This window comes from Trachypithecus francoisi, unplaced genomic scaffold (assembly GCF_009764315.1).
Source record: "Trachypithecus francoisi isolate TF-2019V2 unplaced genomic scaffold, Tfra_2.0 Lachesis_group2, whole genome shotgun sequence".
Classification (NCBI taxonomy): Eukaryota; Metazoa; Chordata; class Mammalia; order Primates; family Cercopithecidae; genus Trachypithecus; species Trachypithecus francoisi.
This window is the reverse complement of record NW_022681465.1, coordinates 35641234-35657731: the sequence shown is the minus strand read 5'-3', so window position 1 is coordinate 35657731 and position 16498 is coordinate 35641234. Positions and strand designations below refer to the sequence as shown.

General features: G+C 34.4%; 1 protein-coding gene across 1 annotated transcript in view; it reads left to right on the top strand.

Moving 5' to 3' along the window:
- The window catches only part of FAM174A (family with sequence similarity 174 member A), a 50487-nt gene that overhangs the window by 14372 nt on the left and 19617 nt on the right, over positions 1–16498 (top strand). The window contains exon 2 of the mRNA XM_033179030.1: positions 7114–7248. Coding sequence (XP_033034921.1) covers positions 7114–7248 — 135 coding nt within the window. The remainder of the gene's footprint in view (positions 1–7113; positions 7249–16498) is intronic.

Below are 16498 nucleotides of genomic sequence, written 5' to 3'. Positions count from 1 at the left end.
TTTTTTGGTCCTGAGTCAGAAAGCTGTTACCTCCAGAGGTTCATATTATGATTTTAAATTTGGCTAGCTCCCTTAGGTTTTGTTGTGGTATGTATCTGGAAATGATGTTTTTTCAGGCTTGTTTTATTCCAAGGGTGATAATTTATATATAAAATTTTAGATATCTTTCTTATACAGAGAAAATGGAAGAAATATGGTGCATCTATATATTTTAGTCAATTAATTTATTTAGCAATATTTATCAGGCATCAACTTTATGGCAGAAGTTGTGTGCTGTGGCTACTGTGGTGAATAAGAACAGATACAGCTCCTGCTCTCACAAAATCAAATGTCGGGTAGGGATGACAAATAGTTACTTAAATAAGTATACAAGTGAACTGTTCATAAGCACTTTAAAGGACATGTATATAGTTTCAGTGGAAGCCAATAGTAGACATCTGTGACCTAGTTAGGTAGAACAGAAAAGGATTTCCTGAGGAAGTTATATTTAAGCTGACAGCTGAAAGATGAGCAGGCATTCACACAACAGTACTGTGGTGGGTGGGAGAAGAGTGTGAGGCCAATGGCAGAGAAAGCACGGCCATCATGAGGGACTGAGAGAAGGCTATGTGGCTGCAGTTCAGAACCTGGAGTGGAATGTGGAGCAAAGAATAAGATGAGGCTAAAGATGAAAACATGGTCCATCCTGTGCTCATCTTTATAGGCCATATATTATAGACTCATTACTTAATGTTGAGTAATAGGAAACTATTGAAGGTTTTAGAGAATGAAGGGAAGGTTAATGGGTGACCAGAGTAGGTAGAGATAGTGAATTAGGAAGCTATTTTAATCGGCAGAGGAAGAGATGAGAGGACAGCAGTGGTATGGTGAAGCAATATAAATGAATTTTAATTATTTTTAGGAAATACAATCAATAATACCTTGTGATTGTGGCAGCCGTGGAGATACACTAATCAGACCTCCATTCAAAAGAACGTGCTGCAGGAAGCAAAGTTGGTTGACATCCTCCTGCTGTCGCAGATTTGGGTCCATCACAGCATTCATGCTAGGACAATAACCCCTAAACTTGTCCCTAGCCGATGACTGGAGCAGAACCTGGCCATCCTGACTAACAAGGACCTCCACTAATGGGCAACCTTTGCTTACAGACGTGCCACTGGCCTGGTGAAGACTCTTCCAGAACTGCACTTCAAGCTACAACTCTTTCTAGTTGGTCATTCTTCCTTTCTACTCTTTCACAGGTGTCAGACCTCTACTACCCAATGTAAGATCTCCTTATTTTCCCTTTTCTCTCTCTATCCTCCACAGGCCCTTCCCTAACAGTTCTCTTATATTCTATATTAGTTTGTTAGAGCTATTGCAAAAAAGTACAAATGGATTATCTTAACAGAAATTTATTGTCTCACAGTTCTGGAGGCTAGAAATCCAAAATCAAGGTACTAACAGGGCTGGTTCCTTCTGTGATCTGTGAGGGAAGGATCTGTTCTACGCTTCTCTTGATCTTTTTGATGACATTTTCATGTTCACATGGCGTTCTGCCTGTGTGCGTATCTGTCTCCAAAATTTCCCTGTTTATAAGGACATCAGTCACTTTGGATGAGGGCCTACCTTAATGATCTCATTTTAACTTGATTACCTCTATAAAAACCCTGTTTCTAAATAAGGTCACATTTTGCAGTACCGGGAATTAGGACTTCAACATAAGAATTTTTGGAGGACACAGTTCAACCTGTAAAATGCAGACACATCCCTTATTAGTATCTGATTCTTGAAGAAGTAGAACAAACAACTGATGGATTGGGTTGTGGAAATGGGGAATAAAGATGAGAATGATGTCAAATTCTTCAAAATAATTTTGACTATGTGTCATATATTCAATTGGGTTGGACTTCCTGATGAAAAGTATAGACAACTACAATTGTGGTTCTCTAATTTTTATTCATTTATGTTTCAGGGGTAAAGAAAGTTTCACATTTATTCTTGGTCATTAGTTTACTTTTTTCTAAAAATAGTCAAGAAAAAATTTTGTTTTAGTTATAGATTATTATTTACTGTTTCATCGTTATGTCTAACCACATAAGGGAGTGTGTATATGTGTGTGTATAGTAAATAATATATTCTTCAGGCTAGCTTTGAATGTTCTACAAAAGAAATTAAGGAATAATATTACCCTACAGATGCTTAGTTAAAAAAAAAAAAAAGAAGGGAAAATATCAAATCAAGTAGATACAAGAAATTACAGCAAACTTAAATCAGGTGGATATATCAAGCCACAGCAAGTTACATTGATTGGTGTTCTCCCTTTCATAGAGCAAAAATGAAATGAAATGGAATTTTATTCTGTTGTGCTTATTTTATGGGGCATCATATATTTTTACGTAAAATTTTATCAAACTTACTTTAGTGATTTAGTTTTATTTTGATACTCTAACTTATATACACGTTATTGGAAGAGAAATAGTTCTTTTTTTTTTTTTTTTTTTTTTTGGAGACGGAGTCTCGCTCTGTCGCCCAGGCTGGAGTGCAGTGGCCGATCTCAGCTCACTGCAAGCTCCGCCTCCCGGGTTTACGCCATTCTCCTGCCTCAGCCTCCCGAGTAGCTGGGACTACAGGCGCCCGCCACCTCGCCCGGCTAGGTTTTTTTTTTAGTAGAGACGGGGTTTCACCGTGTTAGCCAGGATGGTGTCGATCTCCTGACCTCGTGATCCGCCCGTCTCGGCCTCCCAAAGTGCTGGGATTACAGGCTTGAGCCACCGCGCCCGGCCGAGAAATAGTTCTTAACCAACCTGAGTGTATTGGAACATTAAGGAATCTGCATCTATATTAAGGCAGCTATTTGAATATTAACTTGAATACCTAGAAAGCATCTGACCAGGATCATTTATCTGTGCATACCAGGTGATGAGTGAATATAATTCTATATGAGTAATCATATAGCTTTTTTCTTTTGCCTGTTCAGGTTTCCATACTTTCCTCTGTGCAAATGTGTAAAGTCTCTATTTTTATTTTTATTAGAAGCTGGCAAAATTTGTTTCTACATTTCCAAATGCATTTATATGTCTAGTAGAAAAGTGTGCATATATTTGTCTATATCTACATGTGTGTGTATAATATATATGTAATTATCAACACACATGTAGATGAGTTTGGGTGTCATGAGCCTAATGAAGACATTCATTTATAAGAAAAGAACCATGGCTATTAAAATTGCATAAATATTAAAGCTCTCGTTTTTATTTTTTAAAAAAATAATACACAATGCATATTAAAAGACAAAGTAGCCTTTTTACTTAAAATTTTGGTGTGTTTTAATGTGTATTTTATTTTATACTTAATGTTTGTTAGTATTTTCAATAGTATTTGTTGAATCACCCAAGTTATTTGAAAGCTTTATAATTTTTTTCTTTTTCTTCCTTGAGATGAATCACCCCATATAGTAATAGAGTGTATGTGTTTTATTATAGTTGATGTTTTTATGTGTCCATGTAGCTGTATGACCACATAATTATCACTCCCTATATCTTTGAACAGTGCAAAGACATTTTTAGAGAAATTACATTTCTAGTTTAAATTTTATTTAATAATATACAGCATTTTTTACTCATTCTTGGATGAGTCGGTACATATACTAAAACAGTAAATTCATTTAGATTAGAACTGCATCACCCATTTCTTTGATGCCTAACAATATTCTGTTTTTATATATGAAATAGGTTCTTGTTTCTAAAGAATTTGGATTCATTTTAAGAAGATAGTATTTACATACACATTTAAATTAAAGGATAGAATAAAGAATAAAATGTTCAAACCAATGCAGCCAAATGTTTAGGCTATACACAGATAGGGAAAATAGTATTATTAGGCAAATTAGTTTGACCACTTATTGTAAGATTAGGAATCGTTAAAGACTTTAAATGTAGAGAAGAACATAAGATGAGCAGAATGTTAAAGTCTTTAAGCCCTACATTCATATCATTTTTTGTTTTGTTTGTTTGTTTTAAGACTAGCCAACCTGTCCTGTGACTAACAATGACAGATTAACATATTAACTGTTTGATATATATGACCTGGGAGAATCTAGTTTACTTCCAAAAATAATTTCACATGACATTAACTTTATTGACTAAAAATGTCAAAATGTTTGGAACCCATATGGTTCCAAAAACTGAGCAAAAGACTGACAAAAGGAAAGAGAAATTTTAACTCTCAACATCCTTAACTTATATTTCCAACTAGTTTCACTCACTCTTATGTAATCACTTTTTAAAATCAAAGAATTGCATGCAGATATCATTAAATGATATGGTTCAAAAGCACGAATAGTCAACTAACTTTCCTCTAGTTTTCTGTCTGTCTCTCTCTCTCTCTTTTTTTTTTTTTTTTTTTTTTTTTTTGAGACAGAGTCTTCACTCTGCCGGCCAGGCTGCAGTGTAGTGGCTTCATCTCAGCTCACTGCAGCCTCTGCCTCCCAGGTTCAAGCCATTCTCCTACTTTAGCTTCCCGAGTAGCTGGGATTACAGGTGCACCCCACCATGCTCAGCTAATTTTTGTATTTTTACCAAAGACGGGATTTCACCATGCTGGCCAGGCTGGTCACAAACTCCTGACCTCTGGTAATCTGCCCACTTTGGCCTCCCAAAGTGTTGGAATTACAGGTGTGAGTCACTGTGCCCAGACTGTTTTTCTATTTCTACTTTCTAAAGACAATACATTTATTATTTCTTTTCTTTGTTTGTTTGTTAGAATTACTTTCATAAGTCTAAATCAGAGGTTAGCAAAGTGTGGCCCACAGGCCAAATTCCTTCCGCTGATGTTTTTGTAACGCCTAAGAGCTAAGAATGTTTTATCTATCTGTCTATCTATCTATCAATCATCCATTTATATATTTTTAAGGGTGGTAAACAAAACAAAAATTTAAATGAATACGTAGCAGAGTGTGTCCTACAGGGCATAAAAATACTATCTAATTTTTTACAGAGAAAGTTTAGACCTCTGGTCTACATGGTGTGTGTGGGTGTGTGGGCAAACATACACACACACACACATACTTGTTAATGTAACAACCTAAACATACTTAATTTCTCACTATGAAAGAAAGAGTACTTTGGATTTCATACTGCTTCATTTTTGTTAGTACTAATATTTACTGACCCTTTCATTAGTTACATTTGTAACTTTAAATACTATGCTTAACTCTCTGTTTCCTGTGCCATCACTTTAGACGTGTATATAGATAGCTCTATAGGTAATGACTGGTGGAAATTTTCTTGGTTTGTGTTCACACTTAGTAACATTTTGTAAATTTTAACCCTGAAACCAGGCACTTTACACCCAGCAGCTAATATCATACCTGTTGCTTAGTAAGACTCAAGTATTTGTTTCAGGTAAGTTTGTTTTCCAGGGGCTTCACTAGCATGTTTGAAGAGGCTCGTGTTGCTCTTTTTTTTTTTTTTTTTTTGAGACGGAGTCTTGCTCTGTGGCCCGGGCTGGAGTGCAGTGGCCGGATCTCAGCTCACTGCAAGCTCCGCCTCCCGAGTTTACTCCATTCTCCTGCCTCAGCCTCCGAGTAGCTCGGACTACAGGCGCCCGCCACCTCGCCCAGCTAGTTTTTTGTATTTTTAGTAGAGACGGGGTTTCACCATGTTAGCCAGGATGGTCTCTATCTCCTGACCTCGTGATCCGCCCGTCTGGGCCTCCCAAAGTGCTGGGATTACAGGCTTGAGCCACCGCGCCCGGCCATGTTGCTCTTTACAGTTAATGTTATAGCCCAAGTATTTCTTATCCCACTTATGTCAAACAGAGTAAATCAGAGTTTATGTAAACTGATTTTATTTGTGATAATTGACTGAAATATTTTCTATTTTGTTTTCAAACTCCAATGGACACTCTTGTGAAACACATTTTGCTGTGTGTGGAGTTGAAGTTGTTGCTTTGGAGATGACTTAGCCATTCCTTACAGGGTCATAGTTTTGGTCGCCAAGGTAGAAGTCACTCAGACCCTCAGCAATTAATTGAGGAACATCTTAATTGATACATCACTATGCTAGAAAGTGGTTATATAGTGGTAAATAAAACAGTCTTGGTTGCTGCCCTCAAAGAACTTACTGGGAGAGACCGATGAATGAACACCACATAAACATACATCAGCACATAGGAATACAAATTAAGGTAAATGATTTGAAGGAAAAGAACAAGTTGTTTGAGACACAAACTGGAAGTAGGACTCTAAATCTTGAGATCTCATACATACAGCTAATAATAATGAATGTTAAGCACCCTTGAATCTTTTCAATTTCACTAAGCCAGTGGTTCCCAAACTTGAGTATGCATCAAAAGCCTAAGAAATGTTTGTTAAAACACAGGTTTCTGGGCCCCATCTTCAAAGTTTGTCATTCACTAGGTCTGGGCTAGCCGTGAAGATCTGCATTTCTTGTAAGTTCCTAGGTGACTGTGATTCTGCTGATCCAGAGAACCACATTGCAAGAACTACTGATCTCAGATAATGGTTTATATCACATTGGAATCACATGTAGAACCTCAACAAAATATTGATATTTAGTTCTTTTTTGCTGTACATTTTGATTCAGTTAGGGCCTAAACATGGGACTTTAAAAAACACTCCTAGGTAATTCTGGTACGCAGCTAGAGTTGTGGGGTATCAGTTTAGTCTGTGAACACGCATATACATACAGTTTCTTAGAGGGACATCTAAACAGTGGTAAGAAAGCATGGAGAACATGGGGAAAAGGCTGGAGCAGGAGGTTTCGCTAAAGAAGTACCTGACCTAAGCCTTTAAAAGTTAAGACTTAAAGTACAGTACCTTACTAAGGCTTAAAAGTTATTTGTCGACACCATCAGTTGACACAGGGAGAAGAGAGTATGTCAGACAGAAGAAACAGGCGATGGCACATAAACATGTAGGAGTAGGTTTTGTTTCATGACGTTTAATCCTAGGTGGTAAATTTGTTGCATATCTGAAATGTAACCCTTCTGATATTGAGTGCTTTCTATGTCAGAAGCAGAATAATAATTTATTTTACAAATAAATATAAACTAAGGATCATCTATGCCATATTAAATAATTTGTATTCATTAATTTGTTCTATTTGATAGGATGAGAAGAAGAAACCGAAAGACTAGGAGATATGGAGTTTTGGACACTAACATAGAAAATATGGAGTTGACACCTTTAGAACAAGATGATGAGGATGATGACAACACATTGTTTGATGCCAATCATCCTCGAAGGTAAGTATTCCAATAGTTTAATTCCGTGAATCAGGAAGCAAGTCCTTGACAAGTAAACTGAAGAAGTAAAGTAGACTTTCATTTAACGGCTTATATTCCAACACAGTTTCTTCAATTCTGTTTATTGAAGTTCTTTTTGCTATCTACCCCATAGCTCACATTCACATTGTTTTGCTGAAATAGATACAAACAATAGAATACCATTTCAAAATAATTTTTAGAAATTTGGTTTTTTTTTAATATTTTATTTTAAGTTCAGGGGTACAAGTGCAGGGTCGTTACATAGGTAAACTTGTGTCATGCGGTTTTGTTGTACAGATTATTTCATCACCCAATTATTCCCTAGGACCTATTAATTCCTTCATTCTTGCAATATGTATTAAGTTGGGTGTGTGTGTACATTTGTTGTGTGTGTGAGAGAAATACTTAGTAAACTTAGTTTCCTTTTTGTATTCTGAAGATATTTTGTTTTTAGTTGGGTTCTAGTGTTTGCAAATAGTGCTGCCTTGAAGAATTGGGGGACTAATTGTTTATGGTCTGATCATATAGCTGTAAATCTATACTGAGATCTAGTCTCACTAAGTGTTTAGACCTTTCCTAAGAGATTTAGATAAATAAAATGACATGAGTATAGAATAAATGCCAATGTAAATAGAATGGGAAAAAAGGCAACAAAGATTCAACCTAATAAGGAAAGCCATCTTGGAATCCAGAAGGATTACTGGGTGAAGGAGAATTAGAGTGCAGAGTCAGGTACAAATGCAAAGAAAACAAATCTCTTAGGATTACAGAAAAGAAGATGACTCAACAAAAATTGGACTACTAAGTCCTATATATCTGTATCTATATATCTGTCTATCCATCTATCTAAGCTGTTTATATATGCACACACACACATTTAAAGGAAGTTTTAGTAATGCTGATAATTTACTCATTTAATGAAAATATGTTCATCAAGTATACATTTTGATAGTATTACAGCCTGAGTAGGCAAACATGAACAAAACAATTACATCTGTCCATTAGGAACTCACTTTCAATTAAAGACACACATAAGATGAAAGAAAAGGGACAGAAATGCATATTCCATGCAAATGGTAACCAAAACAAAGCAGGGGTTGCTAAATTTTTATCAGACAAATTACATTTTAAGTCAAAAACTATCTCTTGAGACAGAAAAAAAAGATCATTACATAGTAAAAGAGTCAATTCACCAGGAAGATATGACAATTAGTGTGACTCTATCAGAGCACTTAAATTATAAAGCAAATATTGACAGATCTGGAGCAAGAAATTGACAGTCATGAAATAATTTATGGTACTTTAATATCCCACTTACAATAATGAATAGAATATCTAGACAGAAAATCACTAAAGAAACCGCTGACTTAAACAATACTATAGAACAAATGGACCTGACAGACATATACAGAACTTTGCACCCAACAGCAGAAGAATTCACATTCTTCTCAAGTGCTCATGGGATGCACTCTGGGATAAATCATTTTAGGTCACAAAAAAAGTCTTAACAACTTTAAGAAGATTGAAAGTATTCCAGGTATCTTTACCAACCTCCATGGAGTAGAAATAGAAATCAATAACAGCAGGAAAACAGGAAAAAATATAAATATGTGAAAACTAAAAGATATAGTTTGAATATACCTCCAGGCCAAATCTTGTGTCAATTGTAACCCTCCATGCTGGAATTGAAGTCTTGTCAGAGATGTTTGAGTCATGAGAACTGATCCCTCATGGCTTGGTGCTGTCTTTATGATAGTGAGTTCTCATGAAATCTGGTTGTTTTAAGTGTGTAGCACCTGTTCCTCCTTGCTCCTGTATTTGCGATTTGAAGTACCTGATCCCATTTCACCTTGCACCATGAGTAAAAGCTCCCTGATACCTCCTCAGAAGCCAAACAGATGTCGTCACCATGCTTGTATAGTCTGCAGAACCATGAGCCAATTAAACCTCTTTTCTTTATAAATTACCCAGTCTCGGGTATGTCTTTATAGCAACAAAAGACAGGATTAATACATTGAACAGCATACTCTTGAGCAATCACTGGGTCAAATAGGAAGTCAAAGGGAATTTTAAAAGCCATTTTAAGACCAAAAAAAAAATGGCATAACAAAACTTAGGGGATGCAGCAAAAGCATTGCTAGGAGAGAATTTTATGGCAATAAATGCCTATGTTATGAAAGAAAAAAGACTTTAAATAAACAACCTTGCTTTACCCTTTAAGAAAGTGGCAAAATAAAAACACTTTAAGCCTAAAATTAGCAGAATGAGGGAAATAATTAAGATTATAGTAGAAATATGTTACAGTTGAAAAAAATGAGAAAAATTAATAAACTTAAGATTTTGTTTTTAGAAAAGATAAAATCAATACACCATTAGCTAGACTAAGCAAAAAATTTAAAAACTCAAATAAATAAAATCAGAAATAAAAGAGAAGAAATTACAACGGTGCCTCAGAAATTAAAGAAGACATGAGACTATTATGAACAATTATATGCCAACAAATTTGATAACCTAGAAAAATGGATAAATTCCTAGAAACATATAATCTATGAAACTTGAGTCAAGAAGAAACTCAAAGTCCAAACAAGCAAGTAACAAATAGGGAGATTGAATCAATAGCCAAAACTTTCCAACAAAGAAATGTCCAGGACCATATAGCTTCATGAGTAAATTATATTAGACATTTAAAGAAGAATTAATACCTGTGCTTCTCAAATTATTCTGAAAAATAGAAGAAGAAGCACTTTAAAACTCATTTTATGAGGCTAGTATTACCCTGATACCAAAGCCAGATGAAGGAAAGCAAACTACAGACCAATTCCTGGTGAACATAGATACAAAAATCCTCAATAAAATGCTAGTTACCCAAATTCAGCAGCGTATTAAAATGATGATACACCATGATTAAATGGGATTTGTCCCTGGAGTGCAAATATCTTTCAACACATGCAAATCAATGCAATAGAACACATTATTAGGTTGAAAGAAAAAAAAGCCACAAGATCATTTCAGTAGACACAGAAAAAGCATTTGACAGTGGTATCCACATAGACAAATGGGGTTGCATCAAACTAAAATGCTTCTGCACAGCCAAGGAGATAATCATCAGAGTGAAAAGGAACTTAAATAATGGGACAAAATATTTATAAACCATATATATATGTATGAGTTAATATCCAAAATATATAAGGAATGCATATAACTTAGTAGCCAAAAATCTCACATAATCTGATTTTAAAGTGGGCACATGACTCTGTTGGTAGGAATGTAAGTTGGCACAGCTGTTATGGAAAACAGTACAGACATTCCTCAGTAAATTAAAAATATAATTACCTTATGATTTAGCAATTTTGCTGCTGGATATATATCCAAAGGAAATCATTATTGCATAGAGAGATCTGCACTTCCATGTTCACTGCAGCATTCACATTAACCAAGTTGTGGAAATAACCTAAATGTGCATTGACAGATGTATTAGTCCATTTTCATACTGCTTGGAAGAAATATCCGAGACTGGGTAATTTATAAAGAAAAAGAGGTTTATTGGACTCACAGTTCTGCACGACTGGGGTGGCCTCACAATCATGGCAGTAGGCAAAAGAGGAGCAAAGGCACATCTTACATGATGCCAGGCAAGAGAGCATGTGTTGGGAAACTACCCTTTATAAAACCATCAGATCTCATGAGACTTATTCAATATCATGAGAACAGCATGGGAAAAACTTGCCCCCATGTTTCAGTTATCTCCCACCAGGTTCCTCCCATGATACATGAGGATTATGGGAGCTACAATTAAAGAGGAGATTTAGGTGGGGACACAGCCAAACCATATCAACAGATAAATGAATTTGAAAAGTATGACATGTATATATATAAATATATAGATGAATATATATATAATTACTTGTATAATATACTACTGAATATTATTCAGCTTTAAAAGAAAAAAGAAAATCTGGACATTTGCAACAACATGGATGAACATGGAGGAATTTATGTTATTTGAAACAATCCAAACATAGATATGGCATTATCTTGCTTATATATAGAATCTAAATAGTCAAGCTTATAGTAGTGAATAGAATAGGGGTTGCCAGGGGTTGCAGAGAAGGGAAAATAGGAAGATGTTAGTCAAGGGATCCAAAATTTTAGTTATGCAAAATGAGTAAGTTCATTTATGCAAGATGAGTAAGTTATGCAAGATGAATAACTTGTATAACAATGTGAATATAGTTAACAATACAATACAGTATTGTATACTTTTAAGTTTGATAGGAGGGTAGATGTTAGTTGTTCTTGATACACACAAAAATACGGTAATCGCAAGAGGTGATGGATATGTTGATTAGCATGATTGCCGTGATTGTTTCACATAGTATGTGCACATCATAACATCAAGGTAAACACCTTAAGCATATCCAATTTTTATTTGCCAATTATACCTCAGTAAAATTGGAAAAATAAAAGGTTCATGAAACAGTTGTAATCTATGCTAATCATCAATTCTATAGGCCATAAAAAGTCATTTTGAAAATTTTAAGAGAAGGGAAACTTTGATTACAAAGTTATGTTTTGAAGGTTACCCTGACTGCGTGGGTTGAAGGAGACCAAGATAAAGAGTAAGGTGACAAGAAAGAAAAGTAATTAGATGGTACAAAGGCATGGGATGACTTGCATTACAGATACAGCAGGAAAGGCAGAGAGGAGTGAATTATTTAAGCAGCTTTGGAAAGTATTAATTACCTGCCCTAATAAACATCTTAACCAAGATGTAGGTCCTGTTTTCAGAGTGAAAGAGCGAGAATTGGTTATAATAATGATAAAGCATGTTTCAGGGATAAGAATGAAATCATTTTGAGTTATTTAGTAATTTGACCCAATTTGCTCAATAAATAAGGCAAAACTTTAATATATATCTAAATAAAGTGACAGGAACAGCACATTACTATTTACCTATTCATTAATTCATCCAACAAATGAATGATGTAGCAGCTATTTACTTGCCAAGCACTGGTCTAAGTGTTTGAGATACATTATAGAGCAGAATAAAACAAAATTTAAAAAATTCTGACTTTGTGAAATTTGGCTGCCAGCGGGGAAAAGATGAGTTAGAGAGGTTAACAGTTTATTTTTCATCTTCAGTTTTCCTTCTATATCTATCTGATTTTTTTTCTTCAAGAAACATATATTCACGCATTACTTTTTTAAAAATCCATTTTGTCTGGAAATAATTTTAAACTTACAGAAAGTTTACAAGAATAAAGACAGTACAAAATATTCTATACTTGTTTTCCAGACTTACTAGTTATTAGCATTTTATCTTATTCTCTTGAGTGTTCTTTTTTTCTCTCATAATACGTATACAGAATAATTCATTCCTCTCATTTTGTATTTATCTGATGTTCTGATATTTCCTCATAATTAGATTCAGGTTCCTCATTCTTAGTTGAAATACTACTTACTTCATGCTATCTCCTAAAGGTATCATATCTGGAAACACAGATGTCCACTTGTACTTCATTAGCAGTGATAATTTTTATGCACCTGTTTAAGGTTTTCCTCAATTTCTCCATTGTGTTAATGATTTTTCTCCTCTGCAACTAATGAGGAAACATTTTACAATCATGAAAATATATTTCTCATCTAAATTTCTCCCCATGTTTAACATCTATTCATCACAATTCTTGCCTGATCTAATCTTCGTTATGAAAGTTGGAACACAATTATTTTCAAACTTCATTATTTTTCTGTTTGCCAGTCAGCATTGTCATTCTCCTATAAGTAAAAACCTTCCCTTCTTCCTTGTCTATCTATCATCAATATGTAATGATGATTTTCTCTTTTTCAAAGGTTCATAACTCATTGCTGTACTTACTTTAGTGCACGTGTGGTCCCAGATACGGTCAGTGGGAGCTTCTTCAAAATGGTTTCTGTCCTTGTAACTCTGTCCCATTTTTTTAAAATACCTCCTTACTTTCCAGCCTCACCAGATGTTCTAGACCCTTTTGGATTCAGCCTTGAAATCAGGCATTTCTCCATAGAGCCCTGGTTTCTTTGAATGGGCATTCGGTAAACTCTTTGCAACTGGGCTGACTTTGTTTCTGGGCCTTTCAGCACACAGTTCCACTAAATGTATGTATTTATGTATTATTTATACATAAATATACCTGGTGTCCATGTGCTTGCATATACACACGTATATGTGTACTTTAGATATTATCACTTCACACCTCCCATTCCAGTTTGTCTCTACTGGGTTCTTTTTGGCCTGCTTCCTTTCCATAATTGTGTTTTTCTACTGTCATGAGATCTCTGACTTCAATACTTCTACTAATCAGTTCAGTCCTGTAATAAAACTGAATTAGTTTCTGAGTTTCTTTGCCTATTATAGAATTGCGTTGCTTAAAAAAAAAAACTTTCTAAAAAAATTTATGCAGGTTTGCAATTTTCTCCTCACTGTCCCATCATGTCCAGTACTAAGGATATATAGTCAGATACTGTGTTCATAAATAATTTGCCTTAGTTCTTTCCCACACTCCTCTTCAGTATGCTCATAGTAGTCATTAGAAATATAATTTTAGTTTAGTTTGCTTTCTGTTTTAGGTTTCTTCTTCCTTTCCTGTTTTTGTTTTATTTTATAAGGAAAACACAGACATGCTTCTAAAAGTTAATACTGTACATAAAATTTAAACACAAACAAATATATACAGACACACACAAAAGTTGTAGTCTCTCTTGTATACTTTCCACTCTCTATTCCATTCTTCCCACCTCATCCTTTGAAGATAAACACCTTCATTATTTTCTGGTTTATCTTCCCTGTAGATTTTTTGGTAAAAGTTGACAGAAACATGTATTTCTTAGGTTTACCTCATTTCTTACTTAAGATGTAATATGTTATATATGCTCTGTTATACTTTTTTGTTGTATTTGATATTTTCTATAAGTCATGCCATATATATATATGCATTATACTCAATATAGAGTAGTATGTAAGTATAAGTCATGTCATTTACTATGTCATATGTATATGAACATATATGACATAGAGCTAAGTATTACTCTATAAAGGCTATTATATATATACTTATTTACAGCTGCATATTCAATAGTGGCTATAGCATGATATCTATGGTTTATTCAATCACCTACGGTTTGACATTTAGGTAGGTTTTAGTTTTTTAGTAATTATAAATAGTACTACAATGAATAACTTTGTGCAGATGTATTTTTGTATTGTTAGAGGCAGATTTTCAGGGTAAATTTCTGGGAGCAGAATTATGGGTCAGATAATGTGAAATCAGTTTTAATAATGAGGAATTCAAGATGCCTATAAGATGATATCTCACTGGGCAGAGCAAATTGGATAGATTCATTCTTTCATTAAAAGCACCGATTAACTACCATGTGCCCCAGGCACTCTACTAAGCTCTGGGGATGCATACAATAGTGCACAAAAATGGACAAAATGCTCAGCCTCATGCATTTAACAACAACAACAAAATATATATATATATATATATCTCCACAATGCAGAATGAAGGAGTCTTAGATATAAAGTTGGGATTCGCAGTTTTGGGTTTTTGACTAAATCAGGAATAATGCTCTTCTCTAAGCCAGATTTCCTTTTCTCTTTTTAAATGAGCAATAAGGATGGATATTTCAGGGCACAAAGAAGCAAAGAACGGTCATACAGTTTTTCTATTCTCCTTTTATTCTCTTCTTGAAACAATATTAAACATCATTTAAATTACACTCACACTGGATCCTAGATATCTGGGCTGTTTTTTTCAGTCTAAGCACAGAGGTCGGGAATCAGTGTGAGTGTAATTTGGAGAAGGTGGCCACATTTCTACCATGTAACAGCATTTTTAAAGAGGTGTGAGAAGAGATGTGTTTATTCCTGTTACCTTCTGTGGCTTAGAAATTTTTTCTACAATGAGATATACATTCCAAACACCATTACTTTATTTGACGAAGGACCCTATCTGACTTTTTAATTCAATGGGCAGAACCCTATCTGATTTTTTAATGTTGATATTAGAGACTAAACATGCATTACACTATCACTTCATTAAACATTTGTAACTTTTCTTGTGTGAAACCTGCACACTGATCTTATTGTGGCTCACTTTAGTAACAAATGATACCCATGGTTAATACCATTTTCCCCCCAGTAAACTGGAAGAAAAAGTCTATACTTATGTGGATATATAAGATCTCTTTAGGCACTGAAAGAGGAACTTGACCAAGGATTTCCCAGAACGGCTATATAATGCCTACATCGTAATCTCTTAGATCCTGTAAATTTGTTCAGTTACATGACAAAGATGGCCAAAGATTGCAGAGGGAATTAAGATTGCTAATAGGTGGATTTTAAAATAGTTGTATATCCCAGATTATATGCATATTGTATATCAAATAATTTCTATTGCCGTAGCATTATAGGAAGTAAATATCAGATAAGGCTAGCCCCAATATTAGGTAGGTTAGCTGTCAGGTTTTTTTTGTAGATATTGATTGTTAGCATAAGTAAATTTCCTACTATTTCGAGATTGCTAAGTTTTTATCATGAATAGTTTTGAATTTTGTCACATACTTTTTCTGCGTGTACTGATTGTTTTTTTTCTTTTAGTAAATAAATATGGTGAATTTCATTAATTGATTCTTGAATGTTAAACCAACATAATATTCCTGAGACAAATCCTCCTTTGTCATGGTATCCTTTTATATACTGTTGGGTTCAATTCACTAATGTTTTCTTAAAGTGTTTATAAAGACACACACATATGTGTGTGTGTATATATATATATATACACGTGTGTGTGTCTGTGTCTTTTATAGTATCTTTATCATGTTTTGAAATTAGGGTTTCTGTTTCTCATAAAATGTGTTGGGAAGTGATTCCTTTGCATCTATGTGTGTACAAATGTATGTAACACTGCTATTATTTCTTCCTTAAGTATTTCATAGAACAAATGAGTGAAACTGTTAAGTGCATGGACTTTTTTATTGGATGGGAAGAGTTATTTAATACACATAGAGCTATTCAGATTTTCTGTTACTTCTACTTCTAATGTAATTGTAAATTGCTTTATCAAGAAATTTCTCCATAAAATCCTGGATTTTAGAAAACAGTTAAGTGGTGAATTATGTGCATAATTTTCACATAACTGTTTTTCGTTGTGATTAAGTACTAAATATATACATGTATATCAATAAATATATA